Source organism: Anneissia japonica, unplaced genomic scaffold (genome assembly GCF_011630105.1).
Source record: "Anneissia japonica isolate Jap-2015-1 unplaced genomic scaffold, ASM1163010v1 scaffold287875_len126108_cov110, whole genome shotgun sequence".
Lineage (NCBI taxonomy): Eukaryota > Metazoa > Echinodermata > Crinoidea > Comatulida > Comatulidae > Anneissia > Anneissia japonica.
Window position 1 is genome coordinate 53,969 of NW_022701482.1, and position 27,755 is coordinate 81,723.

General features: G+C 34.0%; 2 protein-coding genes across 2 annotated transcripts in view; both read left to right on the plus strand.

Annotated features, from left to right (window-relative positions):
* LOC117103555 (hyalin-like) overlaps positions 1-1,193 on the plus strand; it is a 41,514-nt gene extending 40,321 nt beyond the window's left edge. The window contains exon 7 of the mRNA XM_033244127.1: positions 937-1,193. Within this exon, the coding sequence (XP_033100018.1) occupies positions 937-1,193 (257 nt within the window). The remainder of the gene's footprint in view (positions 1-936) is intronic.
* A 13,283-nt stretch (positions 1,194-14,476) lies between these two features.
* Positions 14,477-24,179, plus strand: LOC117103556 (fibropellin-3-like). Its single transcript, XM_033244128.1, has 6 exons — positions 14,477-15,076; positions 16,330-16,452; positions 17,214-17,336; positions 21,228-21,350; positions 23,314-23,442; positions 24,034-24,179. Exons 1-6 carry the CDS (start codon positions 14,941-14,943, stop codon positions 24,177-24,179), a joined length of 780 nt encoding a protein of 259 aa, XP_033100019.1. The 5' UTR covers positions 14,477-14,940.
* The last annotated feature ends 3,576 nt before the right edge of the window (positions 24,180-27,755 follow it).

Consider the following 27,755-nt stretch of genomic DNA (forward strand, 5'->3'; position numbering starts at 1 on the left):
ATATATATATATATATATATATATATATATATATATAATATATGAATCATCAAAGGTACAATATATATATATAAAGCAATATTAAACTTATTTACAAAAAGGGCGAAACCGACATTCCGGGAAATTTCCGCATGATAGCTTTCACATCATGTATAGGGAAGGTTTTCCATCAAATCTTGGCTCACAGACTTGAAAAATTCATAGTTGAAAATTCACTTATCAATCCTAACATTCAGAAAGCTTTTTTGCATAGTATTAATGGATGTGTTGATCATAACACAGTTCTTCATGAAATTATCAGGCATGCCAAAATCAAATGCAAAACCGTCCTGGAGGATGCATTTGGAAATGTCCACGACTCTCTAGACTGCAGCCATATCCCTCCATTAGTTAAAAACTACATTAAAACCTCTACTCAAATCTCTCTGGCGAGATTAATACAAAAGATTGGACCTCTGAACCTTCCCAATTTTCTAAAGGCATCTTCCAGGGAGACCCATTGTCCCCTATTATATGTTTGCTGTGTTTCGACCCACTGATTCAATCCATCCAATTGGAGGTCTCCTATGGCTACGAGTTAAACGGCACTAACATTATCACTACACCATTTGCAGATGACTTCTGCCTCATTTCAAGAAATAAAAGAACACACCAGAGATTAATAAACAAAATACTGGCTCATAGCAAATCCATGGGACTAAAGCTCAAACCACAAAAGTGCTGCTCACTCTGGATTTGCCTCGGAGGCCTACCAAGTTTCAATACAACCTTGGGAATAATATCCCTTCGGTTGAGGTTGAACCACACAAATTTCTAGGCTCTATCTTTACATTTAGGAATGCCGCCGATGCTGATGTATTTGATTACTTGTGTGATCTTATTGGACAGGGCACATTTGTGTGATCTTATCAACAAAATAAATGATTCCCTTATTAGGCCGGAATACGCAGTATTTTTTGCCGAGCTCAAGATTCCATCTTACAGTGAATATCACACCCACCCAGCTTGAAAAGCTTGATGCCCTGTCCAATAGGTTCGTCAAATTATGGTTTGGCATGCCCAGATGTGCTACTACTGTATGGCCTTCATTCACATGCCCAAGGAATTTGACATTCCCAACATTTCTGAACTCTACAAAGAATGCCATCTCATTGTGCATCTCTCTTCCAGAATTAAGTCTGGTGCGATCGTAAACACTGTCTTGATTCCAGGGTTGAAAGAGAAGGGAACTGGAAGAGAAAATCTCTCTTACCAACCAATTTGTGGACCCACTTTACGCGTAAATTAAAATAATGCGGACCCATTTTCTTAAAAGTGGACCTGTTTTACGCAAAAATATGAAAAAGCTGTACCCATATATTCTTGAAGGTTGACCAATTTTATGCGAAAAGATGAGAAATCTGGATCCATTTTTCAAAAACAGGACTCATTTTGTGCTAAAACAGCATATTTTAGACCTATTTTTGAAAATGTAGACCCACTCTTTGTGGACCCAATAGAAAAATTGTGTGGGACTGTCCAACTGTCCCAATAGCTGGCTACGGCATTGATTATTATACTCAAAATGAAGCGCCAACAAATTTCTCATGATCTTTTATCAGCGATTTTCGGCAACCATAGAGATCTTAATAATAATATGTTTTATGTACCATAGAAAATAAAGCTTATAAACATTGTTTTTGAGTATGTACTTTATATACTGTACTTCAAAGCAGTGATTTCACAACGACCTCAGTCCCACCATGGTTGGGGCTGAGGTGCGAAAATTTGAGGAAATAGTATTTCTAGATGGCCGGAAATGACACTAGATGGCCGGAAATGACAATTCATCATCATCACATCACCATTATATAGTTAAAATGAAAACAAATTTATCATAATCTTTTGTCAGGGATTTACTTAATATCCAAGATAACTTAAGCCTAACTATAGCTTACTAAGTTACTGTATAATAATCAACAAATCACAACTTACTTTTTCGCCTTTAGCACAATTTTCTTCACTTTTTAATATTATTTAATATTATTATCTATTATCACCATCGTCATCATCATCATTGTGATCATCATAATTATTATTATTGCTGCGAAGCAGCCAATTCATATTCTTGACATCAATTTGACCTCTGAAAGGTCATTGTTTGTCAAAAAACAAGGGCCTAAGACGACTGAAAAGCGGAGTTTCCTTCTTTCGTTCTGCCGGATAAAATCAATTACTTTAGGCGAAGTTTGTAGACTAACCTACGCATACCAACTTCCGCATGTGGCGACGCTCGAGTATTACTATTCAGCGTTTTTACTATATTTCTAGGTTTCCTATTTCTACGTTTAATCGGCCCATGTCTCAGCCAGAATATTTTGACGCCAATATTATTTACGAACTCATTTAAACTTATTTACTAGCCTATTTCAGCGTGCTAATTATTACATTTAGGCGACGCTTGTTGTAGACTGGCATACACGGTACCAACGCTCGTTTTTACTATGTTTCTACGTCAGCTCGAGACGAATTGAGTATTACTATTCAGCGTTTTTACTATAACCATGGGTGGTATGAATGTCAACTCGGCCCAAGTCTCGGCAAAGTATTTTTGAGGCCTATAGTATTTACGAACCCAGTTAAACTTATTTATGTCAACGTGCTAATTATTACATTTTAAAACAATAATTAAAAATGTATTATACTTGGGGGCCGCGAAACTGTGGCCAAAGTTGACTTGGTGCCGAGATGACTCAAATTCGATCATGCTTACGTTGTGTGGTACGTTGGCAGTCAACTGGCCTCTACAAACTCGCCCCTAGAATATTCGCCGTCTTGAAAACTCCCCATACTAAATCGTATCACCAAAAAAAAATTCTACTCTATGCCTAGACTAGCTAAATAGGCAGCCTTGAAGGGACGAAGGTCCCAATGAAAAACAACATCGCTCCTTGATAGCTAACATTGTCTATTTAACATCACAATAATTTTATTATTAGACTTATAGTTGTTTTTTGAATTGTACTCCACAAATCTCAGCTGATACCTTGCACAACTCATTAACGCTGGTATCTATTGTCGTGAGAAAATGTTCCATTACAATAAATATAAATGTATTTATTCTGAACAAAATGACACCAAAATCAAATCAAATGACCAGTAGTTATTGAGATATACAAATATGAGGTCAAAGGTCAAACTGACAGAAGTGTCATTTCTGGATAATTTTGGACGAAATGTTTCATTAGAGCATATAGAAATATGTAGGTTGTGAACAATTTGAGACCAAAATCAAGCCTCTACAGTTTGTAGTTGCCAAGATATGATGGCCGCCATAACAGACGTTGGACGCTTGGCACCCCCCGATATTTTGATTCTACATACATTGAAGAAACTTTGTGCCAAGTTTCATGCTTTGGTAATAAAATGCACACCTCATGGCATTAGTAACATGTGGATGCATATTTACGTAAATTAGAAGTACTGTACACTATTTATTTTGAGTGATCCTTGGAAAGAATTTGTATCTAGCAAGAACAAGCTTTAAAATTTTAACACTGTGTACAAAGGTGGGGGGGAGAGCCGCGGCTCCCATGGCTCCCCCTTGTATACGTCCTTGATCAGCCTTCAATTAAATAAAATTAAAAACAGTGTTTGTACATTTAATAACTTATTTACGAAAGTTCAAGGTCTATCGGTTCATCGATCTATGAAAGAAAGACTATCCAACTACTAAGTATTGTTGGAATATAGGCCTAATAATATATTGCCTATGTCTTTGATTTTTTTTCTCTAAGGAATAGGCCTAAGAATGAGATAAAATCACATTTAAGAGGGGGAAAACCTTGAGTTTTGGAGAAATTAAAGGACACTGTAATCTTGTCAAATTTAACCCTTAACCATGGTATTTCTTTTTTTGTTTACTTTCATGGCATTCTAATCAATGTCAAAACATGCACCCTTATTTTTGAGTCGTTACTCTATGCATGCTACATGCATCCAATAGAAAGCTCAATATTTAAAAAAAAAAATTTGGTTATCAACATTGCATCATGAAATAACATTGGGAACATACTTCAACTATTATAGTTTTAATTACATTACTGCTGATTGATATTATAAATGAATTTTGCATTGATAATTATTGCTATAAATTCTAATTCTACTGTAACTTATTCTTGGTTTAATAGAAACAAACAAATTTATGTTTTAATTATCGTCCAGACATTTCATGTCAAGTGGCCCCTAAAATTCTTGTTGTCCGACTGTAAAAAACACTGGCGTCTGGCAAATGGGTTCGCTCATGCCTGATTTAACCCATCCATGTTTTGCCCGTTCAGTGTGCTCTTGTAAATTATTCTTGGTTTATTAGAAACAAACAAATTTATGTTTTAATTATCGTTTATCGGTGTCTGTTCCTTACCTTTATCTGCTGGGACGGCTGCGACATGCCCAGGGGCACAAGTAGCTTTGCGTTATTACTATGCTGGCAGTACAAGTGGTTGTACTCCATTTGCTTATTATTGTGGTGCAAATGCCAACAACTTTGAAAGCAATACATTGTGTGAAGCAGCATGTGGAGGTAAATAACAATATGTAATTTGAAAAATATGCGCTGACAGTACAAGTGGTTGTACTCCATTTGCTTATTATTGTGGTGAAAATGCCAGCAATTTTGTGACCATAACCGATTGTCAAACATCATGTGGAGGTAAATAAAAAAATAATTAGGGCCGAAACCCCCTTTATGTTTCAAAAGCACATTTAACACAAAATCTGTAAAAAATTAAGGTAAGATTTGCTTCGTACACACAATGTAGCGTTACTTGTAAGGGTAATGCCAACAACTTAGAAACCCAAGTACAATGTCAAACAACACATGGCGGTAAATAACAAGTAATCAGGGCCAACCTTAATATTACAGAGGTGGTTGTACCTTATTTTCTAATTATTGTGATGGAAATGCCAACAACTTTGATACCCAAGCAGACTGTCAAACAGCATGTGGCGTTTATAAGTACCTAGTTTAGTTTAGAGAGAAAAAAAAAACCCAGCTTTGTGTTGCCCAAGCCCAACTGAACCATTTAAAAATCACTATCGCTATTTTTGTATTAACATATTATCTATTAAACTAAGAGCCTAAAATATTTGTATTGGTTCAATATTTAATTTTGCTTTGATACAGAGTAATTTTTTGGCCTAATATAGAGTAATGATTTAATACTGAATTCATTTGATTTTATTGTCTTTATTATATTTTCATTGGATTTTGTTTGTTTGTACTTCCACAAGGATTTTATATTTTCATCGGATTTTGTTTATATGTTTAGACCCTTAGGTCTACCTGCAACAGATTTTTACAGATGATTTCTGACTTTAAATGGAAGGGTCCTTTTTATGCTGGTGACTATCGAAAGTGGGGTTTGAATGTGGTGACTATATAAAGAGAAACATCCCTGACTAGATAATCTACTATTCTAAATGAAACTTTCTAGAACAGTTAACCAAGTTACAAGGCATCCCCCTATATCTGCCTTTGTGGATTCTATTTACAACAAAAGACTTTCTAGTTTTGCATTGTGCATAGCATTATACCTAACTAATTAAATATTTTATCATTGCTTTTCAACATGCCTAAACTCTTTTTATAAACAATTTTTTTTTTTACTGCAAAGAAATTTATGTTGGGTGTTTGATTTTTTTTTTTTTACAAAGCAAAGGTACCTGTATTTTGATATATAAATGGGTGTAGGCCTACCTTTATATATAGAGTTAGTGTGTTAATGTAAGTAAGGTGGTGTTGGTTGTTGTATGGGTGGCTCCTTTGATGAAACCATATAATAGATAGAAGTTTATGAGTGATTTTAGAAATATCTGTTTGTGATTGTTTCAGTGAAAAATATATTTGCATATTTTATTATATACTGTAATTTGATTTTTCAGTAACAGTAAGTCCATGTTCAACAAATCCTTGTCAGAATGGAGGTGCATGCACTGTTGTAGGTTCAAGTTACACGTGTACATGTTCAGGGTGTTTTACTGGAACGAACTGTCAAACAGGTGTGTACAAGTTGTTTTCATTGCTAATCATTGATTGCCTAATATCTTAAAATATATTTATTTAAATTTAAATAAATATTCAATTACAAAGGAGTTAAATTCAGATACAGTATAAATACTGCTCTTAGTTTTACGTTTGGAATATTAAGTTGCTTTTATTTTTAACTTATAATTCTGCTCGTAAAGTTGTTTTTGTTTTTAATGTCCAACATGCTGTCAAACAGGTAAATGCTCTCAATTTAAATGATTTATAGTTAATTGTCCTAGAGTCATGAGTACCAGGTCTGCTCTAGCCTTTTTTGCGTTTACCTTAGAACTGTCTTATAGATTTCTAGTACATGCTAACTGTACTAGTATTTTAGCTTTATAGTCAGGAATCATAATTTCAGAATGTTAAGCATATGGAAATTCCTTTAAATACTCTACAATTCAGAAACCTCAAAGAGCATTTATTATTGAATATAATACACAAATCATGTAATAAGAAAGAAAAAAGAAATAAAAAGAAATGTAAACTTGATAACTGACCAAGTTACATTAGTCTTGGTAATTGACCAACACATGATGTGATTTTGTACTGTAGTTCATTCAGCTTTACTATCATCATTTCTTTGTGCTGATTGGTTTATATAAAATATACTCCAAATAAGGTAGGCCTACACAAAAGTCAAATGCAGGACTGCCTGCTTATTACCAACTGGCAATGAATGGTACTTTATATGCAACCAACAACTAATGTGACAAGTGTTTGTTATAGAGTGTGGTAATAGGTTTTTCATAAATATCACCTTATCCACTTTTTTTTTAATTCTGTACTGCTTTAATTCTTAGTATAACCCAATATCATTGGTGATTTTTGCTTTGCCCTTTGGGTTAACTTCTCTGTACCTACATCTATCATGGAATCCATTGTGTCAAAAAGTTTCTAGTAATTGTTTAGTAATGTATCTTTTTTTTTAATTAATTGTTTTTCAAATTTTATTTCAATAATGTGATACAATATCTTCCTTCACAATCTTAGTGTGATCATAGAGAAAATATTTTCTCTATGGTGTGATCAGTGTGTGTGTTCATTTATTGATTCTAGCTCAAAATGTTTGTGATATAACCATTTCTGCCAGAATGGAGGAGCTTGTAGTGCTGCTTCTAATTCCTGTAATTCTTATACTTGTATCTGTCCACCATGCTTCTCTGGTGCTCTCTGTCAAACAGGTTAAAAAACCTGAATGTTATTAATAACTCTAGTCCTCCTGAAGGTACTGAAGAACTGGAGTTGATTGAAAGCTTTGGTTCTATTTCTGGTTGTTGATCTGCTGAGAGATACAATACGATACAATTTGTTAACCATCAAAAAAACACATCAACATAAATAATTTTCTTGCAATGTCCAGCTCAAGATGTTAAATATGTAGTGGTCACCTTTGTCAGAGTGCTTTTTGTAATGCGTTGCTGGTTCCTGTACTCTTTTCTAAACTAAGTATTGTACATTGTAGAATGATTTTCTTTTATGTTTATGGCTACGGTCACACTAGAGTTTCAAGCCTGGCTTGACTCACCGCGGGTGAGATTTTCGTAATGTGACCGCATCTGCACCGACTCGCGCCTGGCGTGACCTCGATCTCAATTTACCTATCTCGATCCCGGCTCAGGACCCATATTCACCCTGGCGTGACCGAGATTGACATTTTCTCGTCGGCTGTCGACCAATCACAGTCGATGACGACGTTGCGTTTAGAAGTTCTTGAATAAAAAACCAGCGAGTTCTTCATGTGTGTTCAATCAAGACGCAATCATTACTTTTCATAAAAGTTAATTCAAATTTTAATTAATAATAATGCGATTGATTTGGAGCGACCAGGAAACTGCTGACCTGCTGGGTTTGTGGGGCCAACCCAAGCTGAGAGATCGGATAGAAAATAAAAAAAACAAACAACAAAACGGTAATTTTTTGCGTGCTTGCTGACAGATTAGCCAGTCTCGGACATGAGAAGAGAACGACGGCCCAAATTCAAACAAAGGTGAAGGCATTGCGAGCCCAATACAAGCTGTTAAAAGATCAGTTGAAGAAGAGTGGTTCGGGCACGTCTGGTGTAAAATCTTTGATTGCGATCCACCCAATCACACGCGCGTATATCGAATCCCGTGAAACAGAGTTGGCCAAACTCTCTCTCTCTCTCTACGCGGCTCTGCTGTAATGCTCTTCCTGGTTTTTGTACTGATTATACCTGTACCTGTCCAGCTTGCTTCACTGGAACATTCTGTCAAACAGGTAGATCAATTCCTTATATTTGTCGAATAAGGTTTTGATTTTTGAGGAAGGGATGAACAAAGAGAAGTGGCAGTTTGAAAGCATTATCATGAAAAAATATAATTCAAGTACTATTATCTTCGGGCTCCAATTTGAAATTTTGAAATTTTTTTATATTTTATAGCCAATAGATATTTTTTACTTTGCATTTTCCTAAAAGAAGGCACATATTAAACCTGTTGAAGGTGTATCCTCATAGAAATGGTTAATGGTTTTACATTTTTTGTGGAGGGCCAACCATAGATAAGATAATGTTATTTTATTATTTATAAACTGTTTGTTTTTACCTCAAAATTCTTATGATAACAGCCTCTATCAGAATGCAGCTGCTTGTATGTTTGGGTTTTTCAGGAAGTATTGGACAAAGAGAAGGTTTGGCAGTGGCAGTTTGAAAGCATTATAGAGAAACAACTACATATTATTACTATATTGATTTGTCTGAAGGTGTTAATTTTTTTTTCTTTTCCAGGTGTTAATGCTTGTGATAATCATCTCTGCCAGAATGGAGCAGCTTGTAATGCTGCTGCTGGTTCCTGCACTGATTATACCTGTACCTGTACAGGTTGCTTCACTGGGACATTTTGTACAACAGGTAGTAGAGCAATTTTTTTATCCAGTCAGCCGTAGAACTTTCTTCTCCCCTAATGCCTTCGTGTCTGAGCTACTAGGTTTCTCTCGTCTCCACAACTTGTATAAATGGGTACCTGGTAGGAGGTGAATGATTTGAAATGACATTTGTAGTGCTGATTACACGCATAACTAGGAATGCTTCCTAAATAAAATAATTGTTAAAATAATGATAATAATAACAATATGTCGTTCTTATATAGCGCTTCATGCCTTTACAAGGCCTCTAAGCGCTTCACATTACTACCCCGGTCATTGGATCAAACACATATGGAACACATTGAAACACCAAAATTAAATTAGTAAATGAAATTATATTATCATTCCATAAAAGACACATATTAAACCTATTAAAGATGCATCCTCGTAATAACATTCAAAAACGAATTTAAAAATCTATTGCTCAATTTAAAAAAATCAAATAATTTATCCAATGTTAGTAAAGATTGAAACATTAAAATTCAGACATTTCATTACTAAAATGCCTTAACTATAAACCATGCCAGACAAGGGTGTATGCAGAATAGTATTGAATTGTGTCTACTTTTAATTGGTGAGACTTTTTAGATTTGGTTTTAGTTTTGGTGTGAAGCCCACTACCAAGGATAACTCACGAAAGTTATATTTCTAGTGGCCTATCTGGTGGTGAATTTGGCAGTGCACAGGGAGACAATGCGGTGGTAGAAGGTTGAAAGCATTAGTGTGAATAATTAATTCAACTGCATATTTACTATATTTTTTGAAATTTTTCTTTTCCATAGCTGTTAATGCTTGTGCTAATAACCTCTGTCAGAATGGAGCAGCTTGTAATGCTGTTGCTGGTTCCTGTACTGATTATACCTGTACCTGTCCAGCTTGCTTCACTGGAACATTCTGTCAAACAGGTAAGGCAATTCCTTATATTTGTCAAACAAGGTTTGGATTTTTTAGGAAGGGATGGACAAATAGAAGTTGCAGTTTGAAAGTATTATCATAAAAAAATATAATTCAAGTACTATTATCTTCAGGCTCTACCACTCTTAAGTCTTGGTTCCATTTTGAAATTTTAATATTTTTATATTGTATAGGTAATAGATATTTTTTACTTTGCATTTTCCTAGAAGGCACATATTAAACCTGTTGAAGGTGTATCCTCATAAAAATGGTTAATGGTTTTACATTTTTTGTGGAGGGCTAACCTTACATAAGATAATGTTATTTTATTATTTATAAACAGTTTGTTTTTACCTCAAAATTCTTATGATAACCACCTCTATCAGAACGGAGCAGCTTGTAATGTTTGGGTTTTTTAGGAAGTAGTGGACAAAGAGAAGGTTTGGCAGTGACAGTTTGAAAGCATTATCACAGAGAAATAATTCAACTAATATTATTACTATATTATTGATTTGTCTGAAAGTGTTAACTTTTTTTCTTTTCCACAGGTGTTGATGCTTGTGCTAATCATCTCTGCCAGAATGGAGGTGCTTGTAATGCTGTTGCTGGTTCCTGCACTGATTATACCTGTACCTGTACAGGTTGCTTCACTGGAACATTTTGTACAACAGGTAGAGCAATCCTTATATCTGTTACACGCTTAACTAGGAATGCATCCTAAATCAATTTAATTGTATCATTAAAAGCAATCATATAAACCTATTAAAGATGCATCCTCGTAATAACATTGAAAAATGAATTAAAAAATCTATTGCTCAATTTTAAAAAATCAAATAATTTATCCAATGGTAGTAAAGATTGAAACAATTCACACATTTCATTACTAAAATGCCTTAACTATAAACCATGCCAGACAAAGGTGTATGCAAAATAGTATTGAATTGTGTCTACTTTTAATTGGTGAGAATTTTTAGATTTGGTTTGGTTTTGGTGTGAAACCCACTACCAAGGATAACTCAACGAAAGTTTTATTTCTCATGGGCCTATCTGGTGGTGAATTTAGCAGTGCACAGGGAGACAATGCGGTGTTAGATGGTTGAAAGCATTAGTATGAATAATTGATTTAACTATATATTATTTACTATATTTATTTGAACTTTTTTTCTTTTCCATAGCTGTCAATGCTTGTGCTAATAATCTCTGTCAGAATGGAGGAGCATGTACTGCTGTTGCTGGTTCCTGCACTGATTATACCTGTACCTGTACAGGTTGCTTCACTGGAACGTTTTGTACAACAGGTAGAGCAATACTTATATCTATTAAACAGTTGGTTTGGATTTTTAGGAAGTAATGTAATGTGATTCGATTTATAAAGCACTTTATACCGCAGTCTCAAAAATCGCTTGAGGTGTGGACTAGCTCGCGCAGCAACTTTCTTCTCCCCTAAGGCCTTTGTGTCTGTGCTACCAGCTATCTCTCGCCTGTCCACAACAGGGGCTGTATGAACCAGTACACCGGGGTAACCCCCTACTTGTATAAATGGGTACCTGGTAGGAGGTGAATGATATTAGTAGTGCTGATTACACGCTTAACTAGGAATGCATCCTAAATCAATTTAATTGTATCAATAAAAGCAATTATAAAAACCTATTAAAGATGCATCCTCGTATTAACATTGAAAAATGAATTAAAAAATCTATTGCTCAATTTAAAAAAATCAAATAATTTTGTCCAATGGTAGTAAAGATTGAAACAATTCAGACATTTCATTACTAAAATGCCTTAACTATAAACCATGCCAGACAAAAGTGTATGCAAAATAGTATTGAATTTTGTCTACTTTTAATTGGTGAGAATTTTTAGATTTGGTTTGGTTTTGGTGTGAAACCCACTACCAAGGATAACTCACGAAAGTTATATTTCTAGTGGCCTATCTGGTGGTATATATGGCAATGCACAGGGAGACAGTGCAGTGGTAGAAGGTTGAAAGCATTAGTATGAATAATTAATTCAACTACATATTTACTATATTTGTTTTAACTTAGCTGTCAATGCTTGTGCTAATAATCTCTGTCAGAGTGGAGCAGCTTGTAATGCTGTTGCTGGTTCCTGCACTGATTATACCTGTACCTGTCCAGCTTGCTTCACTGGAACATTTTGTCAAACAGGTGTGATTTTATTTTAGTATTTTTCAAGTGATATTATTTATTAATGTTATATTACCATATATCAATGTATTAATATAGTCAGTGTATTATTCCAAGTCTCTCTTGGCTGGGCATAGATAAAATCAAATAATTTTACCCGTATGCGTGTGCTACAAGAGGTGATTATGTTATAGGTCCATGATCATATTAGATATATAAATATGTGATGAATGATACTAATTGTGTAATAATGTATAATAATAACAATAACAGCAAAGATAATAATAAGAGAAAATCTTTTAGACTGGACTTATTTATTTTGTGGATGAATAATAATATTTTAAAACACATAATATGTATTGATAAATGAATTACTATTTCAAGTAAATACAGTATAAGATTTTTATAAATCTTATTTACCAGCAACCAATCCATGCAGCAACAACTTGTGTCAAAATGGAGCGGCTTGTGTCGGTATCACCAACGTTCCTAACCAATGTAATCTTTACACATGTACATGTCCAGCTTGCTTTAGTGGAACGTACTGTCAAACAGGTAATAATTCAGTGGCTCTGGAGGCCCCTGGCTAAAGATATTTTGTTACCTACTACTCTTGAGGCTGGGTTTCAAGTAAGGCCCTATTTAGAAATTTTAATTTTTTTTATATTGTAGATTTAATAGATTGTTCATACTCTCCATTTTCCCAACAGGATGTAATGTGAGTGAACTAAACCAAATTAATTGTACATTAAAAGACACATCATGTTAAACCAATTAAAGATGTATCTTCGTAGTAATGGTTAATGGTTTAAATTTTTTGTGCAGGGGCAGTTTTAAGTAGGATAATTTTATTGTTTATAAAATGTTTGTTTTTAGTTCAAAATGCTTGTGATAACAACCTCTGTCAGAATGGAGCAGCTTGTAATGCTGTTGCTGGTTCCTGTACTGATTATACCTGTACCTGTCCAGCTTGCTTCACTGGAACATTCTGTCAAACAGGTAGATCAATTCCTTATATTTGTCAAACAAGGTTTGGATTTTTGAGGAAGGGATGAACAAAGAGAAGTGGCAGTTTGAAAGCATTTTAGTGAAAAAATATAATTCAAGTACTATTATTTTCGGGCTCTACCACTCTTAAATCTGGGTTCCATTTGGAAATTTTAATATTTTTTATATTGTATAGGTAATAGATATTTTTTACTTTGCGTTTTCCTAAAAGAAGGCACATATTAAACCTGTTAAAGGTGTATCCTCATAGAAATGGTTAATGGTTTTAAATATTGTGTGGAGGGCTAACCTTAGATAGAATAATGTTATTTTATTGTTTATAAACTGTTTGTTTTTACCTCTAAATGTGGCAAAGACAAGCCAAACCAGTCACTCGTCGCAAAAATTGATTTTTAGTTATTAATACAGTGTTAGAGAGTAAAATAATAGCTATAAAATGGTAACAAAATCATTCAAATTGGACATTTCCTTATGAAGTTACATGCGTTTAACCACACAGCTGTTTAAAGAACAATATATGAGAAATTAGCCGTCAAGGTTTATGATTTTAGGCATTTCTCATGCAGAAACTATATTTATATCCTTAAAAAGTATTGTTTTAACATTGAAAATGGGGAAAATAACAGCAGAGAATGTGTAGATATATAAAGGTTAGTTTAGTGCAATAAAATAGATTTTTAAAAATTTGACATTCCAGCATGTTTTGGCCATTTTCTCTGAAACACGATTTGCGACGAGTGACTGGTTTGGCTTGTCTTTGCCACAAATGCTTATGATAACAACCACCTCTATCAGAACGGAGCAGCTTGTAATGTTTGGGTTTTTTAGGAAGTATTGGACAAAGAAAAGGTTTGGCAGTGGCAGTTTGAAAGCATTATCATAGAGAAACATCTACATATTATTACTAAGGCTTTAAGAAATGGGGATTTCTGCACTGATTATACCTGTACCTGTCCAGCTTGCTTCACTGGAGCATTCTGTACAACAGGTGTGATTTTATTACTTAGTATTTTTTCAGGTGATATTATTTTATTAATTTTATATTTTATCAATGTATTAATATAGTAGTCAGTGTGTTTGTACTTCTTCTGGTTTTGTGTTAAGGTATCACATATAAAATCAAGACACCTTCTTTCCTACAGTTTTTCATTCTATCTATGCCTAACATCTACTTTTGAATTTACTGGCATTCACAGATGATTTCAATATTTTAAATGCTATTCGTTTATAGAACAAAAAACAAACTCAAACAAGCACAAAACTCAGAGTTGATTAAGGATTCATAGAATCTATAGATCTATAGAATCTATCTAATCTATAGAATTCCTGTAATTCTTATACTTGTATCTGTCCACCATGCTTCTCTGGTGCTCTCTGTCAAACAGGTTAAAAAACCTGAATGTTATTAATAACTCTAGTCCTCCTGAAGGTACTGACGGACTGAAGAACTGGAGGTGATTGAAAGCTTTGATTCTATTTCTGGCTGTTGATCTGCTGAGAGATACAATACGATACAATTTATGAACCATCAAAAAAACACATCAACATAAATCATTTTCTTGCAATGTCCAGCTCAAGATGTTAAATATGTAGTGGTCACCTTTGTCAGAGTGCTTGTAATGCGTTGCTGGGTCCTGTACTCTTTTCTAACCTAAGTATTTTACATTGTAGAATTATTTTCTTTTATGTTTATGTCATGTTAACTGTAATTGTATTGTTTAAGTGATTGATTGTATGCGCTCTGGGGGTCGGCTTGCTTGTATATATGTCACTTATTACTATTATTATTATTTACACCTGTACCAACATGTTACACCTGTTATTTCTGTACAACAGGTACAAAACTCATATCTGCCAAACAATTGTTTTGGGTTTTTGTGAAGGGACAGGTTTAGATAGGAGAATGTAATGTAAATGTTCATATTTTATTGTTTATAAATGTTTGTTTTAGCGCAAAATGCTTGTGGTAATCATCTCTGCCAGAATGGAGGTGCTTGTAACGCTGTTGCTGGTTCCTGCACTGATTATACCTGTACCTGTCCAGCTTGCTTCACTGGAACATTTTGTACAACAGGTAGAGCAATTTTTTATCCAGTCAACCGTAGAACTTTCTTCTCCGCTAAGGCCTTTGTATCTGAGCTACCAGCTATCTCTCGTCTCCCCTACTTGTATAAATGGGTACCTGGTAGGAGGTGAATGATTCTGAATGATATTAGTAGTGCTGATTACACGCATAACTAGGAATGCTTCCTAAATAAAATAATTGTATCATTAAAAGACACATATTAAACCTCGTTTCTCGTAATAACATTCAAAAATTAATTAAAAAATTAATTGCTCAGGTAAAAAAAATCAAATAATTTATCCAGTCATAGTAAAGATTGAAACATTTCAGACATTTCACTACTAAAATGCCTTAACTATAACCATGCCAGACAAAGGTGTATGCAGAATAGTATTGTATTGTGTCTACTTTTAATTGGTGAGAATTTTTAGATTTGGTTCAGTTTTGGTGTCAAACCCACTACTAAGGATAACTCAGGAAAGTTATATTTCTAGTGGCCTATCTGGTGGTGAATCTGGCAGTGCACAGGGAGACAGTGCAGTGGTAGAAGGTTGAAAGCATTAGTATGAATAATTAATTCTACATATTATTTACTATATTTATTTGAACTTTTTTTCTTTTCCATAGCTGTTAATGCTTGTGCTAATAACCTCTGTCAGAATGGAGCAGCTTGTAACGCTGTTGCTGGTTCCTGTACTGATTATACCTGTACCTGTCCAGCTTGCTTCACTGGAACATTCTGTCAAACAGGTAGAGCAATTTCTTATAGTTGTCTAACAAGGTTTGGATTTTTAGGAAGGGATGGACAACGAGAAGTGGCAATTTGAAAGCATTATCATGAAAAAATACAATTCAAGTACTTCGGGCCCTACCACTCTTGAGTCTGAGTTCCATTTTGAAATATTTTTTATATTGTATGGGTAATATATATTTTTTAATTTTCATTTTTCTAAAAGAAGGCACATATTAAACCTGTTGAAAATGTATCCTCATAAAAATGGTTAATGGTTTTAAATTTTTTGTGGAGGGCTATCCTTAAATAGTAGAATGTTATTTTATTGTTTATAAAATGTTTGTTTTTACCTCAAAATGCTTGTGATAACAGCCTCTGTCAGAATGGAGCAGCTTGTAATGTTTGGATTTATTAGGAAGTATTGGACTACGAGAAGGTTTGGCAGTGGCATTTTGAAAGCATTATCATAGAGAAACAATTCAACTACATATTATTACTATATTGATTTGTCTTTTTTTCTTTTCCACAGGTGTTGATGCTTGTGCTAATCATATCTGCCAGAATGGAGGAGCGTGTAATGCTGTTGCTGGTTCCTGCACTAATTATACCTGTACCTGTCCAGCTTGCTTCAATGAAACATTTTGTCAAACAGGTAGAGCAATTCCTTATCCAGTCAGCCGTAGGCAGACTGGATTCTGCTTTCTTAGCATTCTTCTTATGATTACCCAGTCAGCTGCAGGCTCAACTCGTACATCAGGCTCATGTAGACATTTTTAAAACAGACCCTAAAGTATTTTAATGTAGTCACTAATAATAATTTAAAGTCTACTTCTGTCACAAATAACATAGCACAGTCTTGTCCATTGCACATATACATTGGCATAATGCATGGGTCTTTATGATGTTCATGAATAAAGCGTCAAACGTCATTAAAGGGTCATCTTTCTTTTTGGCAATATTATTATAACTGAATAAAAAAACTGTTGAGTTCCCTGTTTCTATATTAAACATTACTCAAACGTGTCGAATATATACTCTGAAGCAAATACGTGGGTTTTAATAAGTGTATACTTTTTATTGTGTATCCATCCTTCATGCGTCACAAGTGCAGCAGCATACAACTTGTAAAAGATAAGCTCAGTGTGCGTGTACTGTTATGAATATTTAATGAGGGTCTTGTTTACTATTAAAGACGTTCACCATTTGTGTGTTGATAGATGATCCAATTGAGCTCTGATTTACCAGGAATGATCTGACTGGGTTCATGTTCTATTATTATTTCTAGTTATATCTGTTAAACAATGTTTGGATTTTTTAGAAAGTGGCAGTTTGAAAGCATTAATTCAACTAGGCCTACATATTATTACTATATTGATTTGTCTGAAGGTATTAACTTTTTTTTCTTTTCCACAGGTGTTGATGCTTGTGCTAATCATCTTTGCCAGAATGGAGGAGCATGTAATGCTGTTGCTGATTCCTGCTCTGATTATACCTGTACCTGTCCAGCTTGCTTCACTGGAACATTTTGTACAACAGGTAGAGCAATTCCTTATAAGTTTTCAAACAAGTTTTGGATTTTTTGGATAGGTGGGGGGAGGGGGGTGGAGGTTAGGTTGCAAAGAGAAGTTGCGGTTTGAAAGCATTATCCTGGAGAAATAAAATTCAAGTACTACTATATTGATTTGTCTGAACGTGTAAAGTTTTTTTTTTCACAGTTGTTATATGCATTTGTCAATTGTAGTATCGGCCTCGACCCTGGACCGCGGCCTAGCGGGACTTAGCCGGGGATGTAATTTCCGAAATGGTTACATGCATGTGAAAGTCCTGGCCACCTCCCGGCAATGCAGGACATTGTTTTAACGAACATCCGCGGCTAAGTTCGCCACTACTTACCGCTGTAGTCCCGATATAATGCCCCGCTAATAAATGATTGGATGATAAGACTTACTTGAAGGTCTAGCCTTGGTCTGAATCGGAGAAACACATGAGAGCTAGGCAGGAGCTAGGCCAAGGAGATGAGCTTGCTTGATGGAAGCACTATGCATGCGTATCACTAAGCAGATTTACATGTAAGTTTGAAAAAGTGCGAAAAAAAAGGGGTGTATTGACAGATTAATCGTAGAAAAAGAAAATAATTGATTGATTGATTTAACTGATTGATAGAATTTAATTATTGAATATCAAAACAGAAATTAGGCCTAAATAAGAAAATGAATACATGTAGTAGAAACAGATTTCCTTGCCTTGGCTCATGTACTGGCGTATTTTTGACGCAAACTAGGTAAAAAAATTCACGGTTCACAAATTTTCATGCAACGCACGCACACGTGATACCATCTCGGTTCTCGACGTTGTGTGGTTGGAGGTTCAAATTTTATTATGTAATTTATACTGTGATCTATAAAAAACGAAACCATGATGGTAGGCCTAAAGTACCGGAAGGCGATTTTTTAATTACACACAGTAGTTGCTGACTGAATGCAGCCTAGTGTAGGCGAGGTAGGACCGGATCTGGTTTAACAGTACTAGGCCTAGGCCTACACACCCGAACCTGCAGCTACTCTACCGTGTAAAATTCCCGAGGCCTGTCACATCTACGGGTAAATTTTAGGTTCGTCCCTGCACTACGGGGACACAACTATATGTACATCCCCAGCTCAGTCCCAATGCCCCGCTATTGCCCGGGTCGGGAGTGGGGGGGCGGGACTACAATTGATAAGTGCAATTATGCTTGTGATAACCACCTTATATGCATGACACCAAGGAATATAGATAGAGGAAGAACGAGAGCAAGCCCAAAATCGTGTAATCAACCGAATTGCATGATGGGAGGCCAATGGAGATAGAGAGTTAGATCTTAATATTATGTATTTATTAAATATTCTAGGTCTATCTATTCTTGTAATTATTGCTTAGACCTATATAATAATTGGATAGGGTAGGCTAGGCTCCTAGCTTTCAAATAAAAAAAAAAAAACATTACATTGTACACTACAGTTGTCCAGATATTGGTGGCAGACCTGGTAAGAGTACTTCGAAATATTTCAAGGTATGTGAATGTCGACGAAAGAAAAGACCAGGAGCAACTGTTCACTAATAGGATGCAAGTAAGTGGGTATACCAGATGAGAGATGAGGTGCATAGAAGGGGGATGAAAAGATTAGATAAAATGATGAAAAAGGATAAGGATGGTGAAGTACCGCTATGTAGGTCCTTGGAGAAAGGGACATAAAGAAGAATGAAAAGAAGAGCAGTTAGTACACAAAAGGGGGACACGAAACAGTAATGTTCATAGACGCAATCCCAGATGGGCAAATGGCAAAGGATGTCTCTAGGATAATGAAGTCAAGTAGATTGAACATCAAAGTGATTGAGAGATCAGGAGAAAATGTCAAGAGCATATTAGTAAAGTCCAAAAAAAATTAGATGTGTGGAAGATAAATGTTCCATATGCAAAGAAGGAGGCAAGGTTAATTGTAAACAAAGAAAAGTGGTGTATAAAATGCAATGCAGTGGATGTAAAGGAAGCAACGAGGAGCTATATATAGGAGAGACGGCAAGAAGCCTAGGAGAAAGATATAACAAACATATAGGGAAATATAAGAAAAAAGATAAGTGGGTCGGAATGGCTAAAAATAAACAATATAAAACAATCTTAATTTAAAGCCAAGTAATTATCATTATTATTCTTATTATTATTATTATTATTATTATTATTATTAATAATAATAATAACTATTAACATTTTTCCAACCTGGTCAGGATCAATAAGTATTTATGATCACATACTACGCTATATATGACGTATCCATTTTACACTAAAATATAAATGGAGTTGTGAGGTGTGTGTGCGTGTTTGTGTATATGTGTGTATGTACGTGCATGTGTATGTATATATATATATTTATATGTATGTATGTATATATTATGATATTATGTACTGTATGTATGGGTGTATATGTATATAAATGTATATATACATGTGTATATATATATATATGTGTATGTATATATATATGTGTATGTATATATATGTATATGTATATGTATATATTAGACTTGCCACAATTTGTTATTATTTTTCTCATTCTGGACAGCGCCAGTGCAATTTTCTTCTATAAAAAAAAGTAATCTTATGAAATTCAATTAATTTTTCTTTTAATGTTGTTTTATATTGTAATGAAGTATAAATACATAATTAGTGTGAATTGTGAACACATATGTAAATATTGGTGTGAGGAGAGAAAACGAAAAATTGAAAATAATGAAAAAAGAGGACAAATAAAGGTGGGTGATCCCCACGAAAGACCAAAAAAAAAAAAAAAATGGCTAACGCTGCTGGGGCAGATGCAGGATTTGGTAGTAGGGGGTGCGTGAGAGTCGACACCAAACCTCAGCCCCACGTGGGGCTGAGGTGCAAAAATTGTAATATATAGACCTCGAGGTGCCCGGAAATTTCACTCTCGTACCTAAAAAATCTTACTGGTAATTTATATCAACAATAAAATCAAACAATTATTTTTCTTAATATTTTAGAGGGTGTGATCGCAGCATCTGCACCCCCACCCCACCTGCATCCACCCCAGTGCAGTACTGTACTGTATTAGATTTCTCCCTGTATGTATGTATTTCAATATACAGTATCATGTACGAAACTACAAATACAAGTATAAACTTGTATAAATACAAGTGAAAATTTGTTATTGATAATTTAGGCCTACATTAAGACAAGCCATTATAAAATAAATTTCAATCAACAGCAGATCATGTAATTGTTATGTTATTAGATAATAGGAAATAAAAGGCAACTGATACAAACATAGGCTTATATACATATTAATATGGTTTACCTAAATATATATAATTGTCTTGAAGTGTACAAAAAGATAAATAAAAAAAAAAATAATAGTATATACTCTATATACTTGTATAAAAATTACGTATTATATAAATAAATTTAATGTTTAGAAAAAGCCGTCCTCTGCAAGTCGAAAATGGCATCGCAAGCAGCCCACCCTTACCTTATTACCTGTAATTGTTATTGAAAAAAACAAAAACAAAAAAACCGCTACAATTCTGTAATGAAAAATATGCTAGCTGCTCGTTCTTCCTCTCTCTATATACTTTGATGACACTTATCAAAACTATGAACAATAAAGCATTGATTTAACACTTGTTCAGCCACCACAATCTAGCGAGCAGGAACCAGACGGGTTCCTGTACTCTTCACTCTTATACCTGTCCAGCATGTTACTCTGGTGCTTCCTGTATAACAGGTAGAGCACTTCTATATCCATCACACAAGGTTTGGATTTTTAAGGAAAGAGTGGTAGAAGTGACATTTTGAAAGCATTAGTGAAGAGTATAATTCAAGTACATATTTTTACTATATCAATTGTTTTAACGTGTAAAATTTTTTTTCCACAGGTACTAATGTTTGTGATAACAACCTCTGTCAGAATGGAGGTGCTTGTAATGCTGTTGTTGGTTCCTGTACTGATTACATCTGTACCTGTCCAGCATGTTATTCTGGAACTTTCTGTGAAACAGGTAAAGGCTTTTTGTGCTTCAGTTGGGGCTAATTTGTAAAATTTGAAAACAACTTTCCGAAATAATTTTCAGCTAAACTAAACCATTATATAAAATATCAGTATAATATTGTTTTCTTTTTTATTACATTTGTTCTTAAGCTGAAACGTGTGAAGATGACCCATGCCTAAATGGAGGTTTATGTTTTCAGGTGGATAGTGAAAATTATTGTGCATGGGCTGGTTGCTATAAAGGCCTGTTTATACATACAATGATAACGATAACAATAAAAAGCTAAAAATCAGTTGTTCATATAGAAAATAAAAGAAAAAGAAGAAGTATTCACAGTAAGACGATTCGATAACGGTTTATCGTGTATACGATAACAAAATATTTTGGCAAATCAATTTAAATGACGTCATAATCATGGAAGAACGATAGTCGTTGCTACTACTATTGTTTTTATTGTAGGTCTTTTAAATTCTATCTGTCTTTTGAATATTCAATATTTTACATGTTTTATTGTATTTATGTTTGATCGAAGTTTATTTAAGAGTTTAAGAGTTCTCCCCAACGTGGACCCTTTCCAATTCCCCACTGAAAAACTTTAGTTAAAGACTGGAAAGAGGAAAAAGGGAGTGCACCCATGAGTTCAGTGGTGATCCAGCAGTGGGAGAAAGGAGAGCTCGATTGTTTACCACTTATTTACACCAACCCCCTTCCCCATTGGTGGGTTTTGGGGGGGGGGTGTGTCTGGGGCCCTTGGGCAAAAAGAAAAAAAAAATTCTAGACCATACCTTTTCAGGACCATTGAGCTGAATTTTTTTTTTTGATACAATAAGAAAATTAGAAGTTGGGAAAGCTCTTTCCCGCTATCTAGGAATCAAAATTTTCTTGGCGGCGGACTTCCAACCCCTTTTTATTTTTGGGGTTCATCGATTCATGAAAAAAAGGATATGTATGCAACGTATGTATAACGGTACACACATAATAGCCTATTTACTGTAATAAGAATGAGAAAAATTTACCTGATCGTTTTGAAGTGGGAAAACCTTGAATTTTGAAGAACTAAAAAGTCGTTAAAAGACACTTCAAAAATCGGGAAATCATTTTCCCTTGGAGAACCCAAACCCGCCTTTATCTTTGGGGTTCATTGATTCATGGAATTGTTTTCAGGGTGGGGGAACCTTGAATTTTGAAGAGGGTCAGATGAAGACGATACTGGTATTAATATTCCAAACTACATTGAAAATGAATATGCAAGTGTTGACGATTTTATATCAAAATATTCTCTAAATAAACAATTGTAAGAAAATTCTAGTGTTTGTTAATGTTTACTGTTACATAAATGATCTAATTTATCATTATATATTTACAGTACCATAATATGACATTGATTTCATGTATTAATATTAATATTGTTTGTTATATTTATTCATTTACTAATACACTTATCTATAGAATGATTCATTAGTCAATCAGTTGCTTAATGATTAGACACTTATTTGACTAATTAATATATTGATTGATTACTGTATTTATTTATTTATTTTTTTTTTTTTCAAAAGGGCACCACATTTTAAAGCTTTATTTGCTTGTTTGTGGTTGTCCTATTCCATTTAATTTCATTTGATGCATATGAATTGTTCTGTTTTTAAATGTTACTTGATTTGGAATAAATTACTTTTGAATTGAATTGAATGAATTGTTTTCAAAAAGGGGAAAACCTTGAATTTTGAAGAACTTAAAAGTGCAGAAGTCGGAAAAGCTCATTTCCCACCATTTAGGAATCAAAATTTTCCCAAGGAGGACTCCCAGACCCCCTTCAGCGTACTTTAGTGGTATGGCCTGTGAGTTAAATTATATCATGGTTAATGTAATGTTTAAATATATCTTTTTGGGGGATTGCTTACTCATTACTGCAGCTGCTGAATTCCAATTATTAAAGTACTGTACAATAATTCCCATGCAATCCACATCTTAGGTGCGAGTGCTTGTGATAATCATCGTTGTCATGTTAATGCTACCTGTCTTGCTCTTGAAGTACCTGGTACCTGTTCTAACTACCTCTGTATGTGTCCTCCATGTTACTATGGTCAATACTGTGAAACAGGTAAACTCAGCACAACAAGCTATATCAAGTATGATAAAAACATTTCTCAAAATATTAATAATTTTTGCTTTTCAGGATTTTGTTATTCAAACTAATTGTGTCCTCCATGTTACTATGGTCAATACTGTGAAACAGGTAAACTCAGCACAACAAGCTATATCAAGTATGATAAAAACATTTCTCAAAATATTAATAATTTTTGCTTTTCAGGATTTTGTTATTCAAACTAATTTACCACTTAATTCTGATAATTTTGCTTTGCTTGTTTGTTTCTTTGTTTATTATTTATTGCCCTCATTATTATAATATCAAAACAAAAAACAAGTTACATGAAAACACACAAAAATGGGAGCAAGAGGAAAACCCTATAAGCTCTATGAGCTTGTTTCCATAGGGGTCCTCGACCAATAAAAAGAGAAGCAAATATTTAAAAAAAAAAAAATTTAAGTTTTTATTCAATGTTTTTTAAGTAAATATTTAAATGTATCGCTTGCGGTGTTGTTAAAAAATACACCGTCTTAGAATATAGCCCTATTACAATTATTTGTTTTCTATTTCATAATTGGTTTGTTATGTTCATGCTTCTGCTAGAATTGGTTGATATCTGTATGCACAGCAAATGTGTAAATGGAGGAACCTGTGTTGCTGATGCTGATAACTGTATTCTTTATACTTGTGATTGTCCTCCTTGTTTCACTGGTAGTCTCTGTCAATTAAGTAAAACTGAAGTATTGTGAGTCCCGACTGTCACAAACTTTGTTTGATTTTTCCACAGCTGTTGCTGATTGTACATCGAGCTCCAATACAAACTGGCAACCTAACACTGTGGCTTTCATTATTCTCAACTGCGTTTTGACAACTTTGTTTACAAATTACCAATATATGTCATGAACACTCTATACTATATATATATGTGTGTGTGTGTGTGTGTGTGTGTATAAATAATATTGTAGATCAAATATAAACTACAATAGGTTCCTAATATTTTGCTGACCTTCCTGTTGTTTTACTTAATGGGTTATTACTAAACGGAAGATGGATGTATGATATATTAACAATATTGAACTATTTAAATTAGTAGAACTAGAAGTTGTTTTAATTCCGAATTTGTACCTTCTAATAGGTTTTTATAGGTACATGCTCTCAACTGTATTTTGACAACTTTATTTTGTTTTAAAAAACATGAAAAATATGCCCTTAAAATGCTCTGAAATTGCAAGCTTTTATGGCGTACACCATTGCTCTACCCCAAGTTAGTAGGTTTAAGGAAACCTTAGCCATGGGCCCCAGGCCTCTTTGTTATGCCACTGCATTGCCACTGCAGATTTTTGCATTTCATTCATTCATATCAAGTACTAATGGTATAAATAGCAAAAGTTAGTGGCACAAAAATGAGATAAAATTTCAAACAGCAAATTTTAATGTTTATTGAATTGAATCCAACTATTGTTATGTCTCCTAAAAATCAAGCAAAACAAGGAAGACAAAAACATTTAACATACAGGTATAAAAATTATATAAATGTGAATCGAAAAGATTTGGTAACATCAAAACTTTAATCATTTTCATAAAATAAAAAAAACATTAAATTAGTTTTTAGCACAAATTATATATTAATTATTTGTAACAATATTGAATACCGTATCACTGCAGTAAATTGAGCTTGGTAAGGAAATGAAAAATTGTTGTTATGGGGATAAGAGACTTGAGCGCTAAGTTAAATTTTAGATATAGGAATGTGAATCATGATTTTTGAAATACAACACATCTCACCAGGGACGTGTTCATGTGGGAGCCGTGGGGATTATATAACAGCTTTACCGCTAAGGGGGATGAAATCAGCTTATTCGCTTTAAATCCATGAGTCCCAAGCCAGGTCTTTTAACATACAGAAATGTGATAATGTATTGGTCAGTTTTGTTTTTATTCTTTTGCAAGCTTTTATAAAGTTTAATAATACTACTGTAAAGTAATAATAATGTGGATGACGATAATGATGGTGACAATGATAATAGATAGGGTAACAATATTAATAATATTGAAGAAAATTGTGCTAAAAACGAAAAGGAAATTTGTAATTTATCCAATCATTATTGTTATTGTAGTTAAAGCTTAGTCAGGCCTAAGTTGTCCTGGGTTACCTGCTTGCCGATAATCCCTGATAAAACATCATGAGGAATTTGTTGGTGCTTCATTTTCACTAAATGATGGTGATGTGATGATGAATTTTACTATATAAAAGTGTCATTTACGGCCATGTAGAGGTACTTTTTCCTCTAGATTTTTTGTTCAAATTTGAAAACAAGTAAAACCTTGATTTTTATTACTTGTATATTCAAAATCAGACTATTCATTTAGTTCATCATTGGTAGCTTTTATAATAAATTGGGATAATAAAAATGTCTTCTAAAGCGTGTTTATTATAAGATAACCAGTTCACATTTTTAAATGTGTGGATCCTGGGTTCGATTTTTGTCAGTGTTGCAGGCTTTTTTCTCACGACCAAGACAACTCCAATTCCTTAAACGTCATATTCAGATTTTTTTTTGTGTAAAGCATCATGTGTGTATGTCTGTCTTCTGAAAGGGATTGTCACCTACAAATAGGAAAGTGATATATTCGCTATTGATAATATTTAATGAAAATAAATAACCTGCTAAGACATACCACACTTCAATTATTGTAAAAAAAAAAAATTGAACTAGTAACATATAAATAAAGCTGGTCCTTGGAAGATTCAGTTTAGTTCAATTTATTCTTTATCATTTCCTCATTAAAACAATAAAATAGTTAATAAATTACATGTATTAAAATACATTAAAAACTTTGTTTAAAATGTTTGGGAGCCATTTCAACCCAAAGAATAATAGTAATATAAAGTAATCTAAATTTACTTACTTTTACTTTTTCTTTTGCTAATTCTTAAAAGAAGCAAAAACTCAACAGTTTACCTACATTTTCCAAAAACATGAAAAACTTTTAAAAAGAAAAGAACTGATTTGGATAAAAATGTTGTTTTACATCTTCCTCTGATCACATGGCTAACAACGACCTCTATGAACCATTTAAATCCACCTACAGAAAACATCATGGGACCGAAACTTTACGCGCCAAAAATAACATTTTATGTATAATTGATGATCAACACTTTGCGTTTTTAGTCTTGTTGGATCCGTCTGCAGCCTTTCACGCCACAGACCATGGTGTCCTGCTGTCGCGTGTTTCATCTATCAGTGTCAGAAGCAATGCCCTTAAATGGATAGCCTCGTATTTAAGTAGACGAACACAGGCAGGCTCATACGCTACCAGAAGTCCACATTTTCAGGACTAACCCTTGCACGTTCCAGAAACCCATCAACCACACCTCCCTGGCCAGTCAGAGCAGTTTCCAACTAGGATCCCCTCTAATTCGTCGAACAAGCAACGTACTTTTCTGTATTATTTAACTTTTTAGAGGAATTTGAGTGTTTTTCCCCGCCGCTTGCGTGTCAATGACTCACTGCGATCAGACTCATCTTCTAGGTTTCAATAAAATCATCTTTATTGTCGTTTGGAAATCATGCTGATACAGCAGTTGCAATTCGACATGGCGAAGGTCAGAGCAAGAAATATTTTTAATACACAAGGAAAATGAGAAAATTAGGGAAGGTATGTTATTTTCTTAAATAATAATCATTAAATAAGGTAAAGTATTGGTGTGAAAGGAAGTAATAATCACCAGATAAACAGTCGCATGCGACGTAGTAGGCCTAATAATTCTCATTTATATACATATATAAAAGTTTAAAGACAAAAAATGAGAGGTTCAACAGTAGCTTTGATTAGACATATTTATTACTATTTAGTTTCGTGCTACGCATACATGGTGCAGCACTCTTCAGATAAAATAGTCTAATGACTAAGATTATCACAAATTGATTAATTGTAAGACCATGGACCTATTAATAGGTCCATGACTTTATAATGGTCGTAAATTGCACTAGAGTTTGGTTGGGTGATAGGCCTATGATACAAAGTTTTTAAGAGATATTTGTTAGCATGTCCACAAGCTGTGACAAGTTCGTTTCTCCTGTTTAAGGTAGCCATGGGGGACTTGCATATTATAAAGTACTTTTCCCATAAGCACAAGTTGCATCTTTTAGACATTATAAAAGTTTATATATGTATGTGGACGACACACAAATTTACTTATTTTTTGATCTACACTGTTATGGATCTGAAGCTAATGCCCGCAAACAAATGGAAATATATATTACTGATATCAAAGTCAACAAAACAGAGTCCATACCTCATGGGTGTATACAAGTGGGGGG